Source organism: Pelodiscus sinensis, chromosome 28 (genome assembly GCF_052426305.1).
Source record: "Pelodiscus sinensis isolate ZL-2025 chromosome 28, ASM5242630v1, whole genome shotgun sequence".
NCBI lineage: Eukaryota > Metazoa > Chordata > Testudines > Trionychidae > Pelodiscus > Pelodiscus sinensis.
The window spans coordinates 15,814,696-15,831,558 of record NC_143079.1 but is presented as its reverse complement, the minus strand read 5'-3'; the positions used below and the strand labels follow the sequence as shown (position 1 = coordinate 15,831,558).

The window sequence follows — 16,863 nt, the reverse complement described above, 5'->3', positions numbered from 1 at the left end:
CAGAGGTGGTGCTGGAAAGGTTCCCACCTGGGTTCTGATGCACTTCTTGTTAAAACTCTGTGCTGCCCCCAGGTAGCCCAGCCGGGTGCGCCGTTGAGCACAGTTTGGGGGAAATGCCAGCATTCCGAGGGCTGAATCCTTTTTTAAAACCAGCAGGTGTGTAAAATCTAGGACTGGGGGGAGGGCCACCTATTTTGGGGGGGGGGCTGCTGACTCAGAAAAATCAGTCAGGTGGCAGTGGGAGGGGGCGCCTGCAAAGCTGGAGGGGAGGAGCCCTGACCTGGGGGCTGGATCCAGAGGACCACATCTGGCCTAAGGTTCCTCACGCGGATCTAGGCGGTGGCAGTGAGTTGCGTGGTCCTTTTCCTTATTGACGCTCGGGTGTTTTTGCCGGTGCCTTGTAGCTTCAATCTCAACTTCACAGCTGAATGTTCATAACCAGGCACCTGTTTGTGACATTACCAGTTTTTCTGGCTGGTGTTTTCATTGCAGACCTAGAACGCCAACCAACTTCACTTGGGATTATGAGCCCTTTGTTTGAGCAAGAGGTTTATGGTGGGAGTCTTAGTGGATTTGACCCAAAGCCAGCAGAACTAGTTGGCTTCAGTAGAGTGTTGCTTTAGGTCTGGGGTTTGTTTTGGCCCAGGGCTCAGAGGGGAGGGAATTCAAATGGTGCATGATCCAAAACCAGGCAAAGGTTGGAGAATCCTGCAGGCTGGAACAGCTGAGCCTCACTCTTGGCTCTGCTTATTAAAGATCCTCATTTTGGTCTTAATTGTGACCGTCTCTGTTTTAGGAAGGGGTATTTACATCCAGATTCCTAGATCCCAACTTGCTGCCTTGGCCTGGCCTTTTTCCAAGAGAGAACAAAAGGCAATTTCAAAGCTTTTTATTTGTATTTAAAAAAAAAAAAAATCTCCCAAGAGTCTGGTTCAGGGACACCCATCTTTGGCTGACATGGGATTTCCTAATTTTAATATTCTGCCAGGTGAACTGATGTAGTGAAATTCAGTCTCAAGGCTAATACTCTAAAATCATATAAGCCATCCAGACTGTGCTCCTCTTCCTCAGGCCTGTGACATACAAGGTCAGACTCCATGATTTGATGGCTTCTTCTGGCTTCACATTCTGTGAGCCTCACCAGCACCTCTGCCTGAATGAAATCTCTGGCAACTGTTTTCCCTAAGTCCGTGATCCCTCTTGTTAGATCAATGAAGCCTGGCTTTACATTTCTGTTGGACCTGATTTCCAGAGAATTGAATCTAAATTAATCCTAATTGTTTTCTGGATTTGCTATTAGTTCTGCATCTAGTGGTCAGTTTCCTCCTAACTCCCAGCATGGGAAAAGAATGCCCTTCACAAATATATAGTGCATGGAGATTTTTCCCCCCCTCTTTAAATCCTCTTAAAACAAGGATTGTTTAGAATCCTTCCTTTACGTTCAGACCAGTTTGGCTCTAGGCTTCTGTTGAGGATTGTGATTACATTGTTACACTTCTTTGCCTTTCTGATGCACACTTTGTCCATTTTTGTAAACAACTGGTAACACAAAGAGCTGGAACTCTACTTGTCTGCATGGAATTGGGGAGTGTGGAATTTGTGATAAACCTGGCTTTCAAATAAAGAGGGCTATTTTAATGTAGATGATGGACAATCTTTGAATAAGAGCTTTATGGTACACACAGTTCTTTGAGTTTGGATAGATGAGAGCCACCAGGACTTGGGATTCCTGGGTTCTTGAATGACTTGCCCATTGTGGTCAATGGTTACAGGATCACACCATAGCTGTGTGGTCTTAGGCAAGTTGTTTAACTATCAGCATCCTAATTTGTAGCTGGATATAACTATAGTGCACACAGATGTGCTCACCTCATTTCACAGATATCTTGGCACTGGAAAAAGTTCAGAAGAGGGTGTAAAAAATCTCCAGGGGTATGGAATAGCTGCCATATGAGGAGAGATTAATAAGACTTGGAAAAGAGGAGACTAAGGAGATATAATCAGTCTAAAATCATGACAGGTGTGGAAAAGTGAAGAGTGGTGTTTTGTGTTTTTCCCCTTCCTGTACCATGAGAACTAGGGGTCATCAAATGAAATAAATAGGTAGCAGGGTTAAAACAAACAAAAGGAAGTATTTCTATTAGGGCTGTCAATTAACATGCCTTAATGCCTGTGATTAACACAACACAATGAACACGTTAATTTTTTAACGTTAATTGCAGATGTTTCTGTGGCACTGCCCCTTTGAAATGCTGTCAGAGCATTTCAAAGGGGCAGCACAGTAGGAGCCTGGGGTCAGCTGGAGTCCCCAGCTGACCCCAGGCAGTGCTGCCCCTTTGAAACGCTGCTGCTGCGTTTCAAAGGGGCAGCGCACGCAATTAATCGCACGATGAATTTTTTTTTAATCGCTCGGCAGCCCTAATTTCTAAGTATAGTGAACCTGTAGAACTCCTTGCCAGAGGATGGTGTGAAGGCCAAGGCTATAACAGCGGCGAGGAGTCCTGTGGCACCTTATAGACTAACCAAAGTGGTGGAGCATGAGCTTTCGTGGGCAAAGACCCACTTCGTCAGATGCATGTAGTGGAAATTTCCAGAGGCAGGTATTTATAAATTTCCACTACATGCATCTGATGAAGTGGGTCTTTGCCCATGAAAGCTTATGCTCCAACACTTCGGTTAGTCTATAAGGTGCCACAGGACTCCTCGCCACTTTTGCAGATTCAGACTAACACGGCTACCCTTCTGATACTCAGAGCTATAACAGTGTGTTTTTGTTTAAGCTAGATAGCCATTGATGGATTTATCCTCCATGAAGTTATTAGCCAGGATGGACAAGGATGATGTCTCTAGCTTCTGTTTATCAGAAGGTGGGAATGGGCGACTGGGGATGGATTGCTTGATGATTACCTGTTCTATTCATTCATTTTTGGGGTGCCTAGTATTGGTCAGAAGACAGGACACTGCTAGATGGACCATCTGGTCTGACCCAGTGTGGCTGTTCTCACATATTAAGAATTAATGTTTGTAGAAGAGCATTGAGATCCTTGGATGAAAGTTTCCATAGATGTTAAGTATTATTGCTGCTCCTACTCTGTTTTGTATTGATGGAAGTATTGTGTGTGTGGAGAGAGAGACTCCTTCTGGCCTTAAAATATATGGATCTGTTCCCAAAACTGTTGACCCCTTTTTAGTCTCCTAAAGGTCTCTTTGTATGTTTGACTCTGCCCATAAAGCTAGAAGCTGAAAAGTCTTCTGTATGTCTCAATACTGACTATTTAAATCAACTGTTTGTTGTATTGTTTCTGACCCATATTTTTTTCCCTAGGTATTTTACTAGCTGTGTGCCATGCCCTGGAGAACACAACATCTGCCTTGAGCGGTAAGTTCACTGGCATAAAATATTAACCCTAGATCTTACAATCAAAATTACTATGCGTCTTCTGCATTGAGAGCTTTGCACAGTAGGGTTTCAATTAACTCCTCAGCCGCCAATGCTGGTTTCCTAATCATAATCTGTGGAGACCACAGGGTTTCTTTCTCATCATGCCTGTGCTCTTGTTTCCTGGCTTTCTCTTACTTATTCAGCTCAGATGTCACCTTTGTAGATCACTGAAAACCCCACAGATTTCTGCTCTGCTAAGTTCCATGAGCTTTGATTCAAATGTTTCCCAAGGCCTCTCTAGTGTTCCTTCCCAGCTTTGTGCTCTCAGCTTTGCTGTCTCTCTGCCCTGGTGGTGGTGGTTAGAGGGTTGGATATCTTGTTTTTCTTTGAATCCTCCCTCTGCTAGGAATTTTAATCTAGTTACTAGACCGGGAAATAGGATCCCTATTCTAGCTATGCCACTAAAGCTGTGCCCTTTGGCATGTCACTTAATGTGTTTGTGCCTACAAGAGGTCAATAGTACTTGCCTTCATGTGGAAGGTGATCTGTCACACCTGCAACCTTCTGATGAAAGTGCATAGAAGTACAGTAGAGCTGGTTAGAATTTCTTTTAAATGTTACATTGTATTTTTTTTATTTGAAAGAATTTACCAATAATCTGACTCCCATCCTACCCCCTTTTTTGACCCCGCTCTACTACTAGTGCACTGAAGCGGCAAACACAGGCTTACTTGGCCCACTGCTGTTTTGGAATCCGAACTGCTCCACTGCATGGCCTTTGTCCTCTGCAGCGAGCAGAGAGTCTCCTTTGCAGCTGAAACAGGAGTGGCCAGCTCTTTATGCAACCAATGGCCCAGAGTACAGCCCAAGCTTTGCTTTCAGTAGGAATCTCCCGCCGGCTGTGGTGTGCTGCATAGGGACAGCCAAGGAGTCTGGCCTTGAGTTGGTTATATGGTAAATGTCCACATCCCCGTGAAGGTGGAAAGCTGGGTAGGGAGATGGAGTAGGTGTTTGGATGGAGTGATGTCTGTCTGTGCTCGAAAGTGCAAAAAATCCTGTGGTGGCTCTTCATGGAGGTAAAGCTGGCTCGCCTCTTCTGAGAGAGAAGAGTTTGTGTGCTTCCAGCTATGCCGGCCTGCTGCCAGCCATTTCAAACGCTCGGGCTCACCATCGCACAGTGGCTTGCAGAGTATATAAAATAAGGCCCTCTCCACGACGGGGGCTGGCTGTACCCAGGAGCAAACAATGCTGTTGCTAGCTCTTGGGGAATGTTGTTTGTGTTTGTACAGCACCCAGCACAATCCAGGTGTGGCTTTGGAGAGCTATTTTAGTGTTAATCACAGGGTCCGTGCAGATCAGTGTGGCTGACATGCCAGTAGCCACGTATACAAACGATCCCGGGATGTGGCCTTATTCCATAGTATCCGTGGCTGGGTTGGTGCAAAGCTGGGATTGGGCTATTGCCTCCTCTTTACAGGATGCATCTTTTAGTGGGCTGGCTAGTCTGTGTGGAGCATGACCACCCTCTACTGGATGGAATCAGAACAGCTCTGCCACGTGTCGTAGTCCTCATGCTGCTCCCCAGGATTCAGCGTAGCATGAAGTGTCTGTCAGTGCTAATTGGCTTGCTTAGATTTACTGGCTGAAAACCACTCTCTTAGCCCAAAAGAGGCTATTGCCATTCTGGCCCTGAAAGGGGTTGAGCTGTCACGTTCATATCTGGGCCTGAACTTCCTCCAAGCTCTGGTGGTGAGTTGGCGCCGATCTCCTGGGTCCCATCCTGCAGTGACCTGGAGAGCCAGCCTGTGGGCGAAGCGCTGAGCTCTGGGGGTATGGTGCGTGCACGCACAATGGAGTTCCAGAGAATGAGGTGGTTTTGCAACATCTGCTTTGACTTGCAAATAGGTGGAAGGAGGGCCAGCCAGCACCAGTCCCTGTGTATATGATACTGTTGCTCAACAGCAGCCTTTCCAAATTCCCAGCTACTTCTCCATTCCATTCTCTGCCTGGCTTTTCTCCCAGAAGGCACTAGGGTGGGGTTGTGCTAAAATTAGAAAACTCACATTTCGTGTGTGGGGTGTGTGTGTTACCTGCTCCGGAATTCCTGCACCCTAGTCACTACATGCACGATTCTTGCTTCAGTTTTACCACCCTGACGGCGGCGGCGTGGCTCTCGATTTGTACTGGGGTGAAAGATTCGAGCCGCGTGCTCGGGTCCTCTCATCTTGCAGCTTCGATTCTTCTCGGGAATGTTGACGTGTCTGTTGGCTGAATAAATGGCTTCTTTCATTCCGCCTGGACTGAATGGCCCATTGAGAGAGCTGTGGCCCCTACTTCTTACAATGATGGGGCTGTCCACCCAAATCAAAATGACACCCGTGGGTTGGGTGTGTTTTTTTCCTTATTCTAATCATTGGCTCGGTGCGATTCTTTGGCCATACGCATGGTCTGCTCCTTTCCCTGTGCGGGATCCTGAAGTTCAGCGAGGAAGGGGAGAGCATCCTTTTTAGGTGTTTGAGTTCAGTTACTTGTGGTCCCCCATTCGTAGCATTCTCCCGTCATCTTGATCCTGCACCCATTAAAGTGAGGGCAAAACTCTCATTTTAAACACCCTGGTTCTACCCATGTACAGCTGCTAGCACCACGGGACACTTCTTGGGACCTGTAGGTGTTACCACGAGGCAAGGGACCCTTGACTATCTCTACCAAATTATCTTGCAGTGACTGTTCGTAACAATGGGCTCTCGTCTCCCTTTGCATCACCCCAGAAGTGCGCACAGTGCAAAGGGTAGGCTCTGGCTTGGAGAGGTCACCCCAGTGCAAGATGAGGTGATGCTATCTTGTAAAAGATTTCTCCTCCCCCACCCATTTGTGATGACCTCATTCTAATCACAAGGGAGTCTAATCGTCTAACGTGTCTAAGTGGCTGCTTTTTTCCGTGGGTGGTTAGCCTGCCCCTCCCCCGAGGGGGACAGACGAAGCTGTGAAACTCTGTAGAGTAAATAATGGCCCAGAGATCAAAGCCCAGCTCAAACTTGTGAGGTGGTTTCTGGGGGTCGCCTCTGCCTGTCGGGTGGTAATCACAGCTGGAGCTGCAGGGGTGCCTGGGAGGACGGCTCATTGCTCTTGGAGCCCTTAATTGTCCACACAAGGAGTGGGCAAGAGGTGGTTAGCAGGCCAGATCTGCACTCTGGGCTGGGAGGAGACAGCTTCATGCACTGTTCCTGCCCCCTAGCTCCCATTGGCTAGTTTCCAGCCAATAGGAACTGAAAAATGTTGCTGAAGGTGGGGGCAGCGAACGACGCTTCCTCGCGCCCTGTGCTGGAGCTGAGCCACATGGTGCAGCCCACCCAGCACACAGGCAGGGAATCTAGGTAAGCACCTCCCCCGCTACAGCCTGCCTCTGGTACCTCACCTCCTCTCCCTCCAAAACGACCTGCCCCAGGCCACCACCCAGACCCTCTGTATCCCCTCTCCCCACCTCCTCCAGGTCACAACTCTCCCCCAGACCAGAATCCTCCCCTACACCCATAATCCCTCCTGGACCCTGCACCTCAAACTCCTCCCCTACATCACAGAATTGGAAGAGACCTCGAGAGGTCATAGTCCAGTCCCCTGCCCTCAGCAGGACCAAGCACTGTCTGGATAATCCCTGGCATGTGACTGTCTAACCTGCTCTTAAATATCTCCAGGGAGGGAGATTCTACAACCCCCCCCCCCCCCCCCCCCCGGGCAATTGATTCCAGTGCTTAACCACCCTGACAGGTAGAACGTTTTCCTAATGTCCAACCTAAACCTCCCCTGCTACAATTTAAGCCCATTGCTTCTTGTCTGATCATCAGAGGCCAAAGCAATTTTTCTCCCTCCTCCTTGTAACACCCTTTTAGATACTTGGGACATGATTTGTAATTTTCCTCTGTCTTCTCTTGTCTAAACTAAATAAGTCAAATTCTTTCAGTCTTCCCTCCGAGCTCATATTCTCTAGACCTTTAATCATTTGTGTTACTCTTCTCTGGACCTTCTCCACTTTCTCCACATCGTTCTTAAAATGTGGTGCCCAGAACTGGACACAATACTCCAAGTGAGGCCTTAACCAGCGCAGAGTAGAGCAGAAGAATGACTTCTCGTGTCTCGTTCACAACACTCCTGTTAATGCAGCCCAGAATCATGTTTGCTTTTTTTTTTTTGCAAGTGTCACAGTGTTGACTCATTTTTAACTTGTGACCCCTAGGTCCCTTTCTGCAGTACTCCTTCCTAGACAGTCGCTTCCTGTTCTGTATGTGTGAAACTGATTGATTGTTCCTTCCGAAGTGGAGCACTTTGCATTTGTCCTTACTAAACGTCATCCTATTTACCCCCCTCCTTCACCCAAACTCCCTCTCAGACCCCACACTCCCTCCTGCCCCCCAGTCCTCTTCCCAGGCTCCATTCTACACCTCACCTGCTGTCTCAGACCCCATGTTCCCGCCACAGAAGTTTAGCCCTGACTACTTTCCAAAATCTTGAAGTGACACCCCCCCATTAAAAATTATTGCCCATCCCTGCTCTATACAGTAACTTCAGTCCTGCTAGAGGCCTCTGTCTCAAAGCTGATTTTTATTTGCAGCCTTAGGATAGTGGTGATTTTTTTCATATGGAGTGGAGGCAGTTTGCCCCCCAGAGGTCCCAGCCATCCACAGATCTCATCCACCTGCCATTTGAAGCCACTTCCAAATACTAGCAAAGCAACAGAGAGCCCCTTGGCGCTTGAGAAGCCTGGTGTGATCAGGGCAGCTAAGAGGAAGCCAGCAGACCCAAGGATCCTCCCTGGGTGAGTCACCACATCTCTGCACCTCCGTTCGCCCTCCCACCTTCTCAGTCCTCGCTAAGCTTTTTGCAGCAGTGTCTGAACAGCACCCAGCACAATGGGGCCCTGGTCTTAGGAGGGGCTTCTGGGTGCTATTTTTAGAGCACTAACATCAGTCCAGGCTGGGGGGCTGGCTCTTGAGGGCAATGGAGATGTAGCCTTTAGGGTGATTAAAAACAAAAAAGTCACCCAAAGGCTATGTCTACACTGCACCATTATTTCAGAATAAGCTATTCTGGAACTATTATTCCGAAATAGCACACCTACAGTAGAGAAGCCTGCCTCGGAGTAATTTTGAGGCTTCCTTGCAGTGTAGACATGCTATCTTGATTTAGAGCCCCGGGAGGAATAACTTAGAATGGCCCTGGTGAGGGGCTATTTCAAAATAGCAGAAGTGGAGCGTGTACACACACCTTATTTCGAAATAACTATTTCAGAATAGGCGTTATTCTTTGTAGAATGAGGTTTTCATAAACTGGAATAAGCTGTCCGTTATTTCGAAATAACGAAATTGCTGTATACACGATTGCATAGTTATTTCAAAATAACTTTGCTGTGTCTACACACCTAAGTGACCTAGGAGACTTGAAGGTCAGTGGCTCCTAAGTGCCAACTTGCTTCTGAAAATGAGGTTTAGGTGCTTTTGAAAATTCCACCCTGAGTCAACACTGCTACAGTTAGGGATGTTAAAGTAGCTAACTAGTTCCATGTAACTACTGAGAATCTTAGTGATTATACACTGCAGGCTCTACAGTATAAAGCTTATACTGCAAAGTCTGCAACACGAGGTGGTAGCTGGCTCCCTGGGAGTGGGGCCCGGAGCCGGCATGTAACCGTTATGGTAACCAAGAAGCTCGTGCTTATCTGTTAACTATTCAAACGGTTATGTTGTTACATCCCTAGCTACAGGATCAAAGGACTGCAATGGGGGAAGGAATTTTGTACCTTACCTGCGTAACTCTGCTTTCACTTATTAAAACGGAAGGAATCTGACCAATCCAACCTGCTCACCTCTTGTAGAAATCTTTAAGTGGACAGTAAGAACAGACTAGTCAGTTTCACCTGCTGCAGTCGGTTTCTAGTCTTTCGCTTTCATTTGCACGAGACCAGGGCGGCAGCGTTTGGGCTACAAATTCTGCAGGGGACTGTTTGGCTTTAAACAAATGTTGCCACTTGAATGCAAGAAGAGGATTTTATAGAAATGGCTCTCACCCTCCCGTTGTTGTTGTTAAATCAGTGTCTAAGTTTTAGACATACACGTTTTAGTATTTGTGCTGTGGTGGCCCTAGAAACTCCAGTCAAGGACAAGGTCCCCTTCTACTAGGTGCTGTGCAGTTCAGAGCAACAAGATGGTCCCTTCCCCAAGGAGCTGAACTTCTAACTTCAAATTACTCCATATAGCTGTTTCATTAGTTTCAATTTCTGAAGAAACCCTGGGGTAATGGGTTAGTAGCATAGTTCAGAAGGGGTGACAATTATTAGATGGTAACAACTAGTACAGTATCTCTCCTCTGTAGGTCTCAAAGCATTTTACAAAGGAGGTCTATGTCAACATGCCCATTTTACAGAGGGGGAAATTGAGGCACAGCACGGGGGAAGTGACTTGCCCAAGGATGTGCTGGGTGACAGTGGCAGGGCTGGGAGTAGAATCTAGATCTACTGAGAATCAGATTAGTGCTCTGTGCACTAGGCCACACTGCCTGCCTCAATTCCAGGGTTGGAAATCTCTCAAGAGCGTTTGTTCTCATGACCGTTCTGGTCTGGGCTTGGGTTACATTCCTGCGTCATGGACAGTCTTTTATACTACATTAAAAGCTGGTTTTATTAAACCATTGCCCCCATGCTGAGGGCTTCTGCGAGTTCTGTCGTAGCAGCATTATCTTCTTTGAACCCCTCAGCAGCTTCAAGCTGTATGGGGCAAGGCACAGGGCAATCTCTCCCTGGCAACCCTTTGGAGTGCTGTACTTGTGCACTCTGGATTTCAGGCTCACGTTGCAGGGGATGCTGTGCTCAGGTTCCCAGCACTGGAAGCTTTGCTCGTCCCTCAGAAGCTGTCCCTGGCGAATGGCAGTGGTGGGCTAGGCTGATAGAACAGGCGTCTGCCTGTCGGGCCAGGCAGGACCGCCACAAGCAGCGCACGTGGGCACAAGGTGTTCAGGGAGGGTTTAAGTTAGTTTAATGGAAAGCTTATCCCTAGGAGAACTGGGCTCGTATCCAGATTCGTTTCATTTTCCACTTCTAAAATCAGTGGTGTTGCAGTGCGGCTGCTCCTTGTTCACGTCCATCTAAGGCAGTGGTCCTTAAAGTGCCGTCTGCAGACCACTCGTGGTCCATAACCGCCTTACAAGTTGTCTGTGGTTCGAGCTCCGCCCCCTCTTCCTTCCACAGTGGGGAGCCTAAGCTGGGACTCCAGCCTCACAGTCCCCATGCAGCTCCAAAACTGGAGCACCAACTGCCCCCCTCCCTCCTGGCCAGGCACGCTATCCCAGCCTGCTCCTGCCCCCTCCCTCCTGGCCAGGCACGCTATCCCAGCCTGCTCCTGCCCCCTCCCTCCTGGCCAGGCACGCTATCCCAGCCTGCTCCTGCACCCCCCTCCTGGCCAGGCACACTATCCCAGCCTGCTCCTGCCCCCTCCCTCCTGGCCAGGCACGCTATCCCAGCCTGCTCCTGCCCCCTCCCTCCTGGCCAGACACCGTACTCCCAGCCTGCTCCTGCACCCTCCCTCCTGGCCAGGCACGCTATCCCAGCCTGCTCCTGCCCCCTCCCTCCTGGCCAGGCACGCTATCCCAGCCTGCTCCTGCCCCCTCCCTCCTGGCCAGGCACGCTATCCCAGCCTGCTCCTGCACCCCCCTCCTGGCCAGGTACGCTATCCCAGCCTGCTCCTGCACCCTCCCTCCTGGCCAGACACCGTACTCCCAGCCTGCTCCTGCACCCCCCTCCTGGCCAGACACCGTACTCCCAGCCTGCTCCTGCATCCAGCCTTCCACTCAGACCTCGCCTCCACACCCCCCTCCTCCACCCTACCTCCTACCCAGATCCTGCACCCTCATCCCGTTAGTTGGCAGCCCTGTCCCGCACACCGAACTCCTCATTTTTGTCCTACCCACAAAGCCATGAAGGGCAGGGAGCCATGAAATCCACTAACCCTGGAACCCCAGAAGAGTAAATCTGGCCTATGGTAAGCCCTGAACCTCAGTCCTCCCTGCCCATATCCTTCTCCTGACATTGGAAAACAAATGATGTATCCAGTTCCCATTGGTGGTCAGAGAGGCACCTTAAAATATCCCCAATAAGCAAGCCTGAGAACTCCTAACCTCCCCACAGAGATGTTGCCATGTCTGCAGCTGGAGGTCCCAGACTGAATGTAGGAAGGAACATATGACATCCTGTCCCCAGATGCTGGTACCAGATGCTTCAGAGAAAGGTGCCCAGCAGCCTACAGTACTTCATTCAGAATAACCTGTTCCCAGGGAGCATTTTCCAGTAGATCCCAGCGGGCATGTTCCCTGTTGCCTTGGTGGTCGTGTCCTTTCCGCAGCCTCTTTTGTATGTTTAATGTTTGTTCTTATCACTGGATAGAAAGTAGGGAAACCTTGCCCCTTAACTCAGGCCTGGGCAAAATAGGGGCGGCAGGCTCTTGAACACGGATCCGGCCCATGAACGCGGCGGAAAGCCTCAGGCAGACTCCCTGCCCGCCCCTTCCGCCTCTGGGAAGAGTGGCTGCTGGGCTGTTTGTGTTTCACAGCTGTGGGGGCGGAAGAGGGAAGAACCTTCATGTGCTATCCCCGCCCCTAGTGCAATCCTATTGGTTGGTTTCTTGCCGATAGGAGCTGCCTGTTTGAAGAATAGACAATGTGCAGAGCACCACTCTCCCCTCCCCTCAGGCGCGTACGCATGCATCTCGCACAGCTTGTGAAAAACATGCTGGGCTGCTGGCCAGGAGTCACCCAGGTAAGTCTTCTGATCAGAACCTGCCTCTGGTCATCAGTCCCTCCCTCCCCCTTCCCCAACCCACTGCCACCCCACACAACCCTCTCCCGTTCCCCCCAACCCATACCCCCTCCCAGATCCTGTACCCCCTCCTACACCCCAGTTCCATTTCCCCAGGTCATAACTGCCTCTTTTTCACGTAAACCCCATGTGCCCTCCTGCGCCCCAATCCCTTACCCCAAGCTTCCTTCTGCACTCAACCTTCATCCCAGACCTCGTGCCTCCTCCATTAATATCATGGAAGAGCACGGCCCTTGACAATGTTTGAAAATCTTGTTGTGGCTTCCCATCAAAAATTATTGCCCACCCCACCTTAACTGTTTCCTAGAGCATGAAATGGAACCCTTTGAAATAGCTGTGAGTGACCAGGAGAGAGAGTTTTTGCTTTCTGCAGCAGAAATCAGGCTTTCAGAAGCAAGTTCTGCAGTGGGTAGTGTTTGTAGCAACCTCCATCTGGTATCTGAAGCTGGGTATATGGCAGCAGAGTGGCGTAGTGCATAGACTATTGGATTGGGGCTTGGGAGACTTGGGATGAATTCTGCCTCTGGCCTCCAGGGTGAGCTGGGGCAAGCCACTGAATTGCCACGTGCCTCTGTTTTTCCCATCTGTAAAATGGGGCCAAGGATTCTTTGCTCCCTTTGTAAAGTGCTGTGAGCTCTGCTGATGGAAGAGCTCTACGTATTTCTCCTGTCATGTCCTTCCTTCCTTTGCAAAGACTCTGGGCTATGCGGACGTTATAGATTAAAATCTGCCCCTGCTGAAGTCAATGGGAGTTTTGCCCTCTGATCTCTTCTCTCTGCCTATCACAGGAAAGAAGAGCCTCTCTCTGCCATTGGGGGGGCCTAGCAGGAGGTATTGCAAAGGGGTCTGAACGTGAGAGAGAGGGCCGAGCACTTTCTGGAAACTGCCGGCTTGTCTACCCTTAGCTCTAGACGGTGCCGCAGCAGGGTAGCTCCGCCGTTGTAGCTGCGGTGCATCTGGTGAAGGTGGTCTGTGTTGCTGGGAAAGAGCTCTCCTGCCAGCATAAAAACCTCACTTCTGTGAGTGGCAGAAGCTGCTCCTGCTGCCATAGCATCATGCCCGTGTGCACGTATCCCAGGGTAACTTGTGGTGCGAATGCTCTCGCAGTGTCAGTGTATCTGATCTCGGCTGCACTGCAGCATTGGTTTGCAGCGGCCCCAGTGCTTCGTGAAGACGCTACCTTGGGTGTACTTTATCCACCTCCCTCTGAGGCAGTAGCTACCTGGATAGGAGTTCTCTGTTTCCCATAGTGCTGTCTACCCAGGCGTTGGGTGGGTGTAACTGCGTCATACCCGGGATTTACGCTGACACACGTTTTAACGCTAACAAGGGTCGGATCTTAAATTGGACTCTGAAAACCCTGGTGTGATGACACGTTGTGGACCCCCCCCCCCCCGATCCTGCACCCCCATCCGCAGCCAGATGTGACTCTCAGCTGGCCAGTAGAGTGGAAGGTTTTTTCACCTCTCGGAGACACGGTATAGCACAGGAGCGATGTTAACACAGGCACTGAGAGCAGACGGCTGTATTCCTCACAGGCCTTGAACTCCAACCCTTGACCCAGCCGAGACTGCTCCAGCTCTGTCCCTACCCCCCAGTCAGGTCTCCGTCCCCACCTATCTTCTTTTGTGTCTCTCTGGGAACAGCCTTGTTATTTGCTCAGGCTGGGACTAGGTGTCTGGACCAATCCACATGTGGAGTGAATCATCGGGAATCAAGGGACACAGCCAGGATGTGAACACGGAGGGTATGTCTACACTACCCCCCTAGTTCGAACTAGGGGGGTAATGTATGCATACCGAACTTGCTAATGAAGCCCGGGATTTGAATTTCCCGGGCTTCATTAGCATAAAGCCGGCGCCGCCATTTTTAAAAGCCGGCTAGTGCGAACCCCGTGCCGCGCAGCTACACGAGGCACGGACTAGATAGTTCGGATTAGGCTTCCTAGTGTAGACATACCCTAAGTTGCGAGACAGACAGCACCCCCACTACGGCACACTTGGCTTGAGAGAAATCCTGGCAGGTGACTTGATATCTGCTGTAACTTTGACCTGCGGCTCTGAAGGAACGGAAGCAAGCTGCAGTGGGGAACGAGGCCCCGGCTGGAGCCTACTGGGCACTTTTCGAGGGAGAATGGGAAATGTCTGTATACCAATCTGGCTCTGAGGACTCGCGTTGCCAGCCACAGCACATTCTGCATTACGTTCACGACTCCTGCAGCCTTAGTCATCTGTGCCGATTTGCATTGTAACAGATCGATTTATGCGAAGTCAATTGCTTCATTCATAAAACGCGTAGAAGAAGCTGTGAAACCCAAAACACTAACTCATTCTTTTTTTTTTTCCCCCCCCCGCCCCAGTAACTTTCCCATTTCACAGAACGTCAAGTGGGTTTTATGAATGGGCTAGAGGAGGCTTTTCAAAGGGCTATAAACATGTCAATGCTTCCCCTTCTGACATCTTCTGAAGTGTAAAGAAATACGGCTTGTGTAGCAAGCACATGTGTAGGGGGTTTGTCCTGATCCTTTGGCCAGAATGATGGAGACTTAACAAGCCGGATGTCATCTTTTTTTCATGGTTTGCTTGTGTTCAAAGTGAGAGAAAACTCCGGAGGGCTTCTAAGGGGCCAATTCATCCATAACTGATTATTTATCCAGTGCCATGTTGAAAGGCATTTGTGTCTCTTGGAAGTTATATTTGTAAATATCACTTCTGGCAGTGGAATAAAACCTCCTTTCTAGGCTGGAGGGATTGGAGTCCAACTGCATAAGGAAGTCCAACTGCATACAAGGAAACTCTGTGCTCTCTGAGTAGAAGGGAGAACTTGCCTTGAGTTTCTGTAGCCTCACAGTAAAAATCTCACTGTGGGGCAGACACTAGCAAAGCAAAAATTGAATCTTGCTAAGAAAACAGTTTTTTAAATTTAGAAAGAGGCAGGAACTAAGCTTCAGTTTGGATCTGAACTTCACAGCTTTGGCCCTTTTCATACAGGTTGATCCAAAAAGTTTTCTTAGGTTCCCTTCTGACCTTGGATTATTTTAATGTAATCATTCAGTCTCCCCTCCAGTGCAACACAGGCCCTAGAATTTCCCTGAATTAATCCTTGTTCACGCTAAAGCACCTTTTTGCGGAAAACATCCCATCTTTAACAATTGTTAGTGATGGAGACACAGCCTTTGGTAATAAAATGATCTCAAAGGTAAGAGATTTAACGGCAATAAGCATGCAGGTTTATGTGGTTGGGCAGAAGGTCGTTCCTTGTACTCCTGGTATTGATGCTAATCTGAAAGAGGGACTGATGGGTAAGGCACCGGACAGGGACTTGGGAAACAAGTTCAGATCTTGGCTCTGCCACAATGCCTGATGTGACCTTGGGCAAGTCATTTTTCCTCCCTATGCCTCGGTTCCCATCAGCTGCAATCAGTAAAGGGGTGCTGATTTACACCTTTGAAGGGTTGGTCAGGTTGAGCTGAAGGACTGATCAGACAGTTTCTGTGCCAGAGTTGGTCGCATCATAGCAAAAGCCTCAGGCCATTGCATTCTAAACCCTGTGAGTCTCCCATTGATCTCGCAGTAAGTAGAGATGAGCCCTAAGAGCAATCTGCCAAGGTTTGATTTACTGGGTCTAGTAAAGACCTGCTAAATAGACTGCTGATCATACCCCCGTCAACTCCAGTATGCCACCAGGTCGTGAGGAGTAAGGGAAGTTGACAGAGTTTTTTCCATTGACCTTCCACAGTGAGGATGCTGCAGAAAGTTGACCTAAGATATGTTGACTCCAGCTAAGCTATCCACATAGCTGGAGTTGCGTCTCTTAGGTTGACTTTCTCTCCTAGGGTAGACCAGTATCAATGCTACACACTTTAAGAGCATCTCTATCGGCAGACCTCAATGATTTGCAAGTTACAACAGGCTCAACCTCTCCCACACCCACAAGGCAAGTAGTAATATCCTCCATTTTGCAGATGGAGAAACTGAGGCACAAGATTTGCTCAAGGTCAGTCTGAGGCAGAGCCCTTTGCCTCAGTCCGCCATTGATACCAGATTGTGTCCAGCTTTAGGGGTCTTGGGGGAAAGAACTGGTGAATGTTCTGCATTGCTTAGATCTTTAGAACATGATTTCTCTCCACATAGACCCCTTTGGCACTATGCAGACCATGTCAGCAATCCCTTGGCAGTGCTGGGCTGCTGACTGACTTGTGCAACTCCCTGAAGAGGGGAAGCCGTGGAAAGGTCCTGAAATTGCATACGGGGAAGTGGCACAGTGTATCGAGTTGATCATGCAACCCAGAGGCAGTATGCAGGAGAGAGAGAGAGTGCTGTTCCCTGGCTGAGAAGTTCTTGCAGAGGAGGTTAGAAGCAGGGATCAGGGAGCTTAGAAGTGGGGAGTGTTCCTGGCTGTCATCCATGTGCCCAAGGGTTCATGATTTAGTTTGGGTGTGGAAGGTGGGGTTTCCATGGGGGGGGGGGGGTGAGGAGGAGAAGGAAGCAATGTTAAGCCGGTTTAGGTTTGTTTGACCTGGAGATAGGCAATTCCCAAATCTACCTTTCTAATCCCTCCTATGTGAAGGGGCTTTGGTGCAGGAGGTTCATTATGATCAATATAAGCCGCCTTCTGAAGCATC

The 16,863-nt window shown here is 49.3% G+C and overlaps 1 protein-coding gene across 1 annotated transcript in view; it reads left to right on the top strand.

Moving 5' to 3' along the window:
• The window catches only part of TGFA (transforming growth factor alpha), a 53,828-nt gene that overhangs the window by 12,287 nt on the left and 24,678 nt on the right, over positions 1-16,863 (top strand). The window contains exon 2 of the mRNA XM_075910695.2: positions 3,326-3,379. Within this exon, the coding sequence (XP_075766810.1) occupies positions 3,326-3,379 (54 nt within the window). The remainder of the gene's footprint in view (positions 1-3,325; positions 3,380-16,863) is intronic.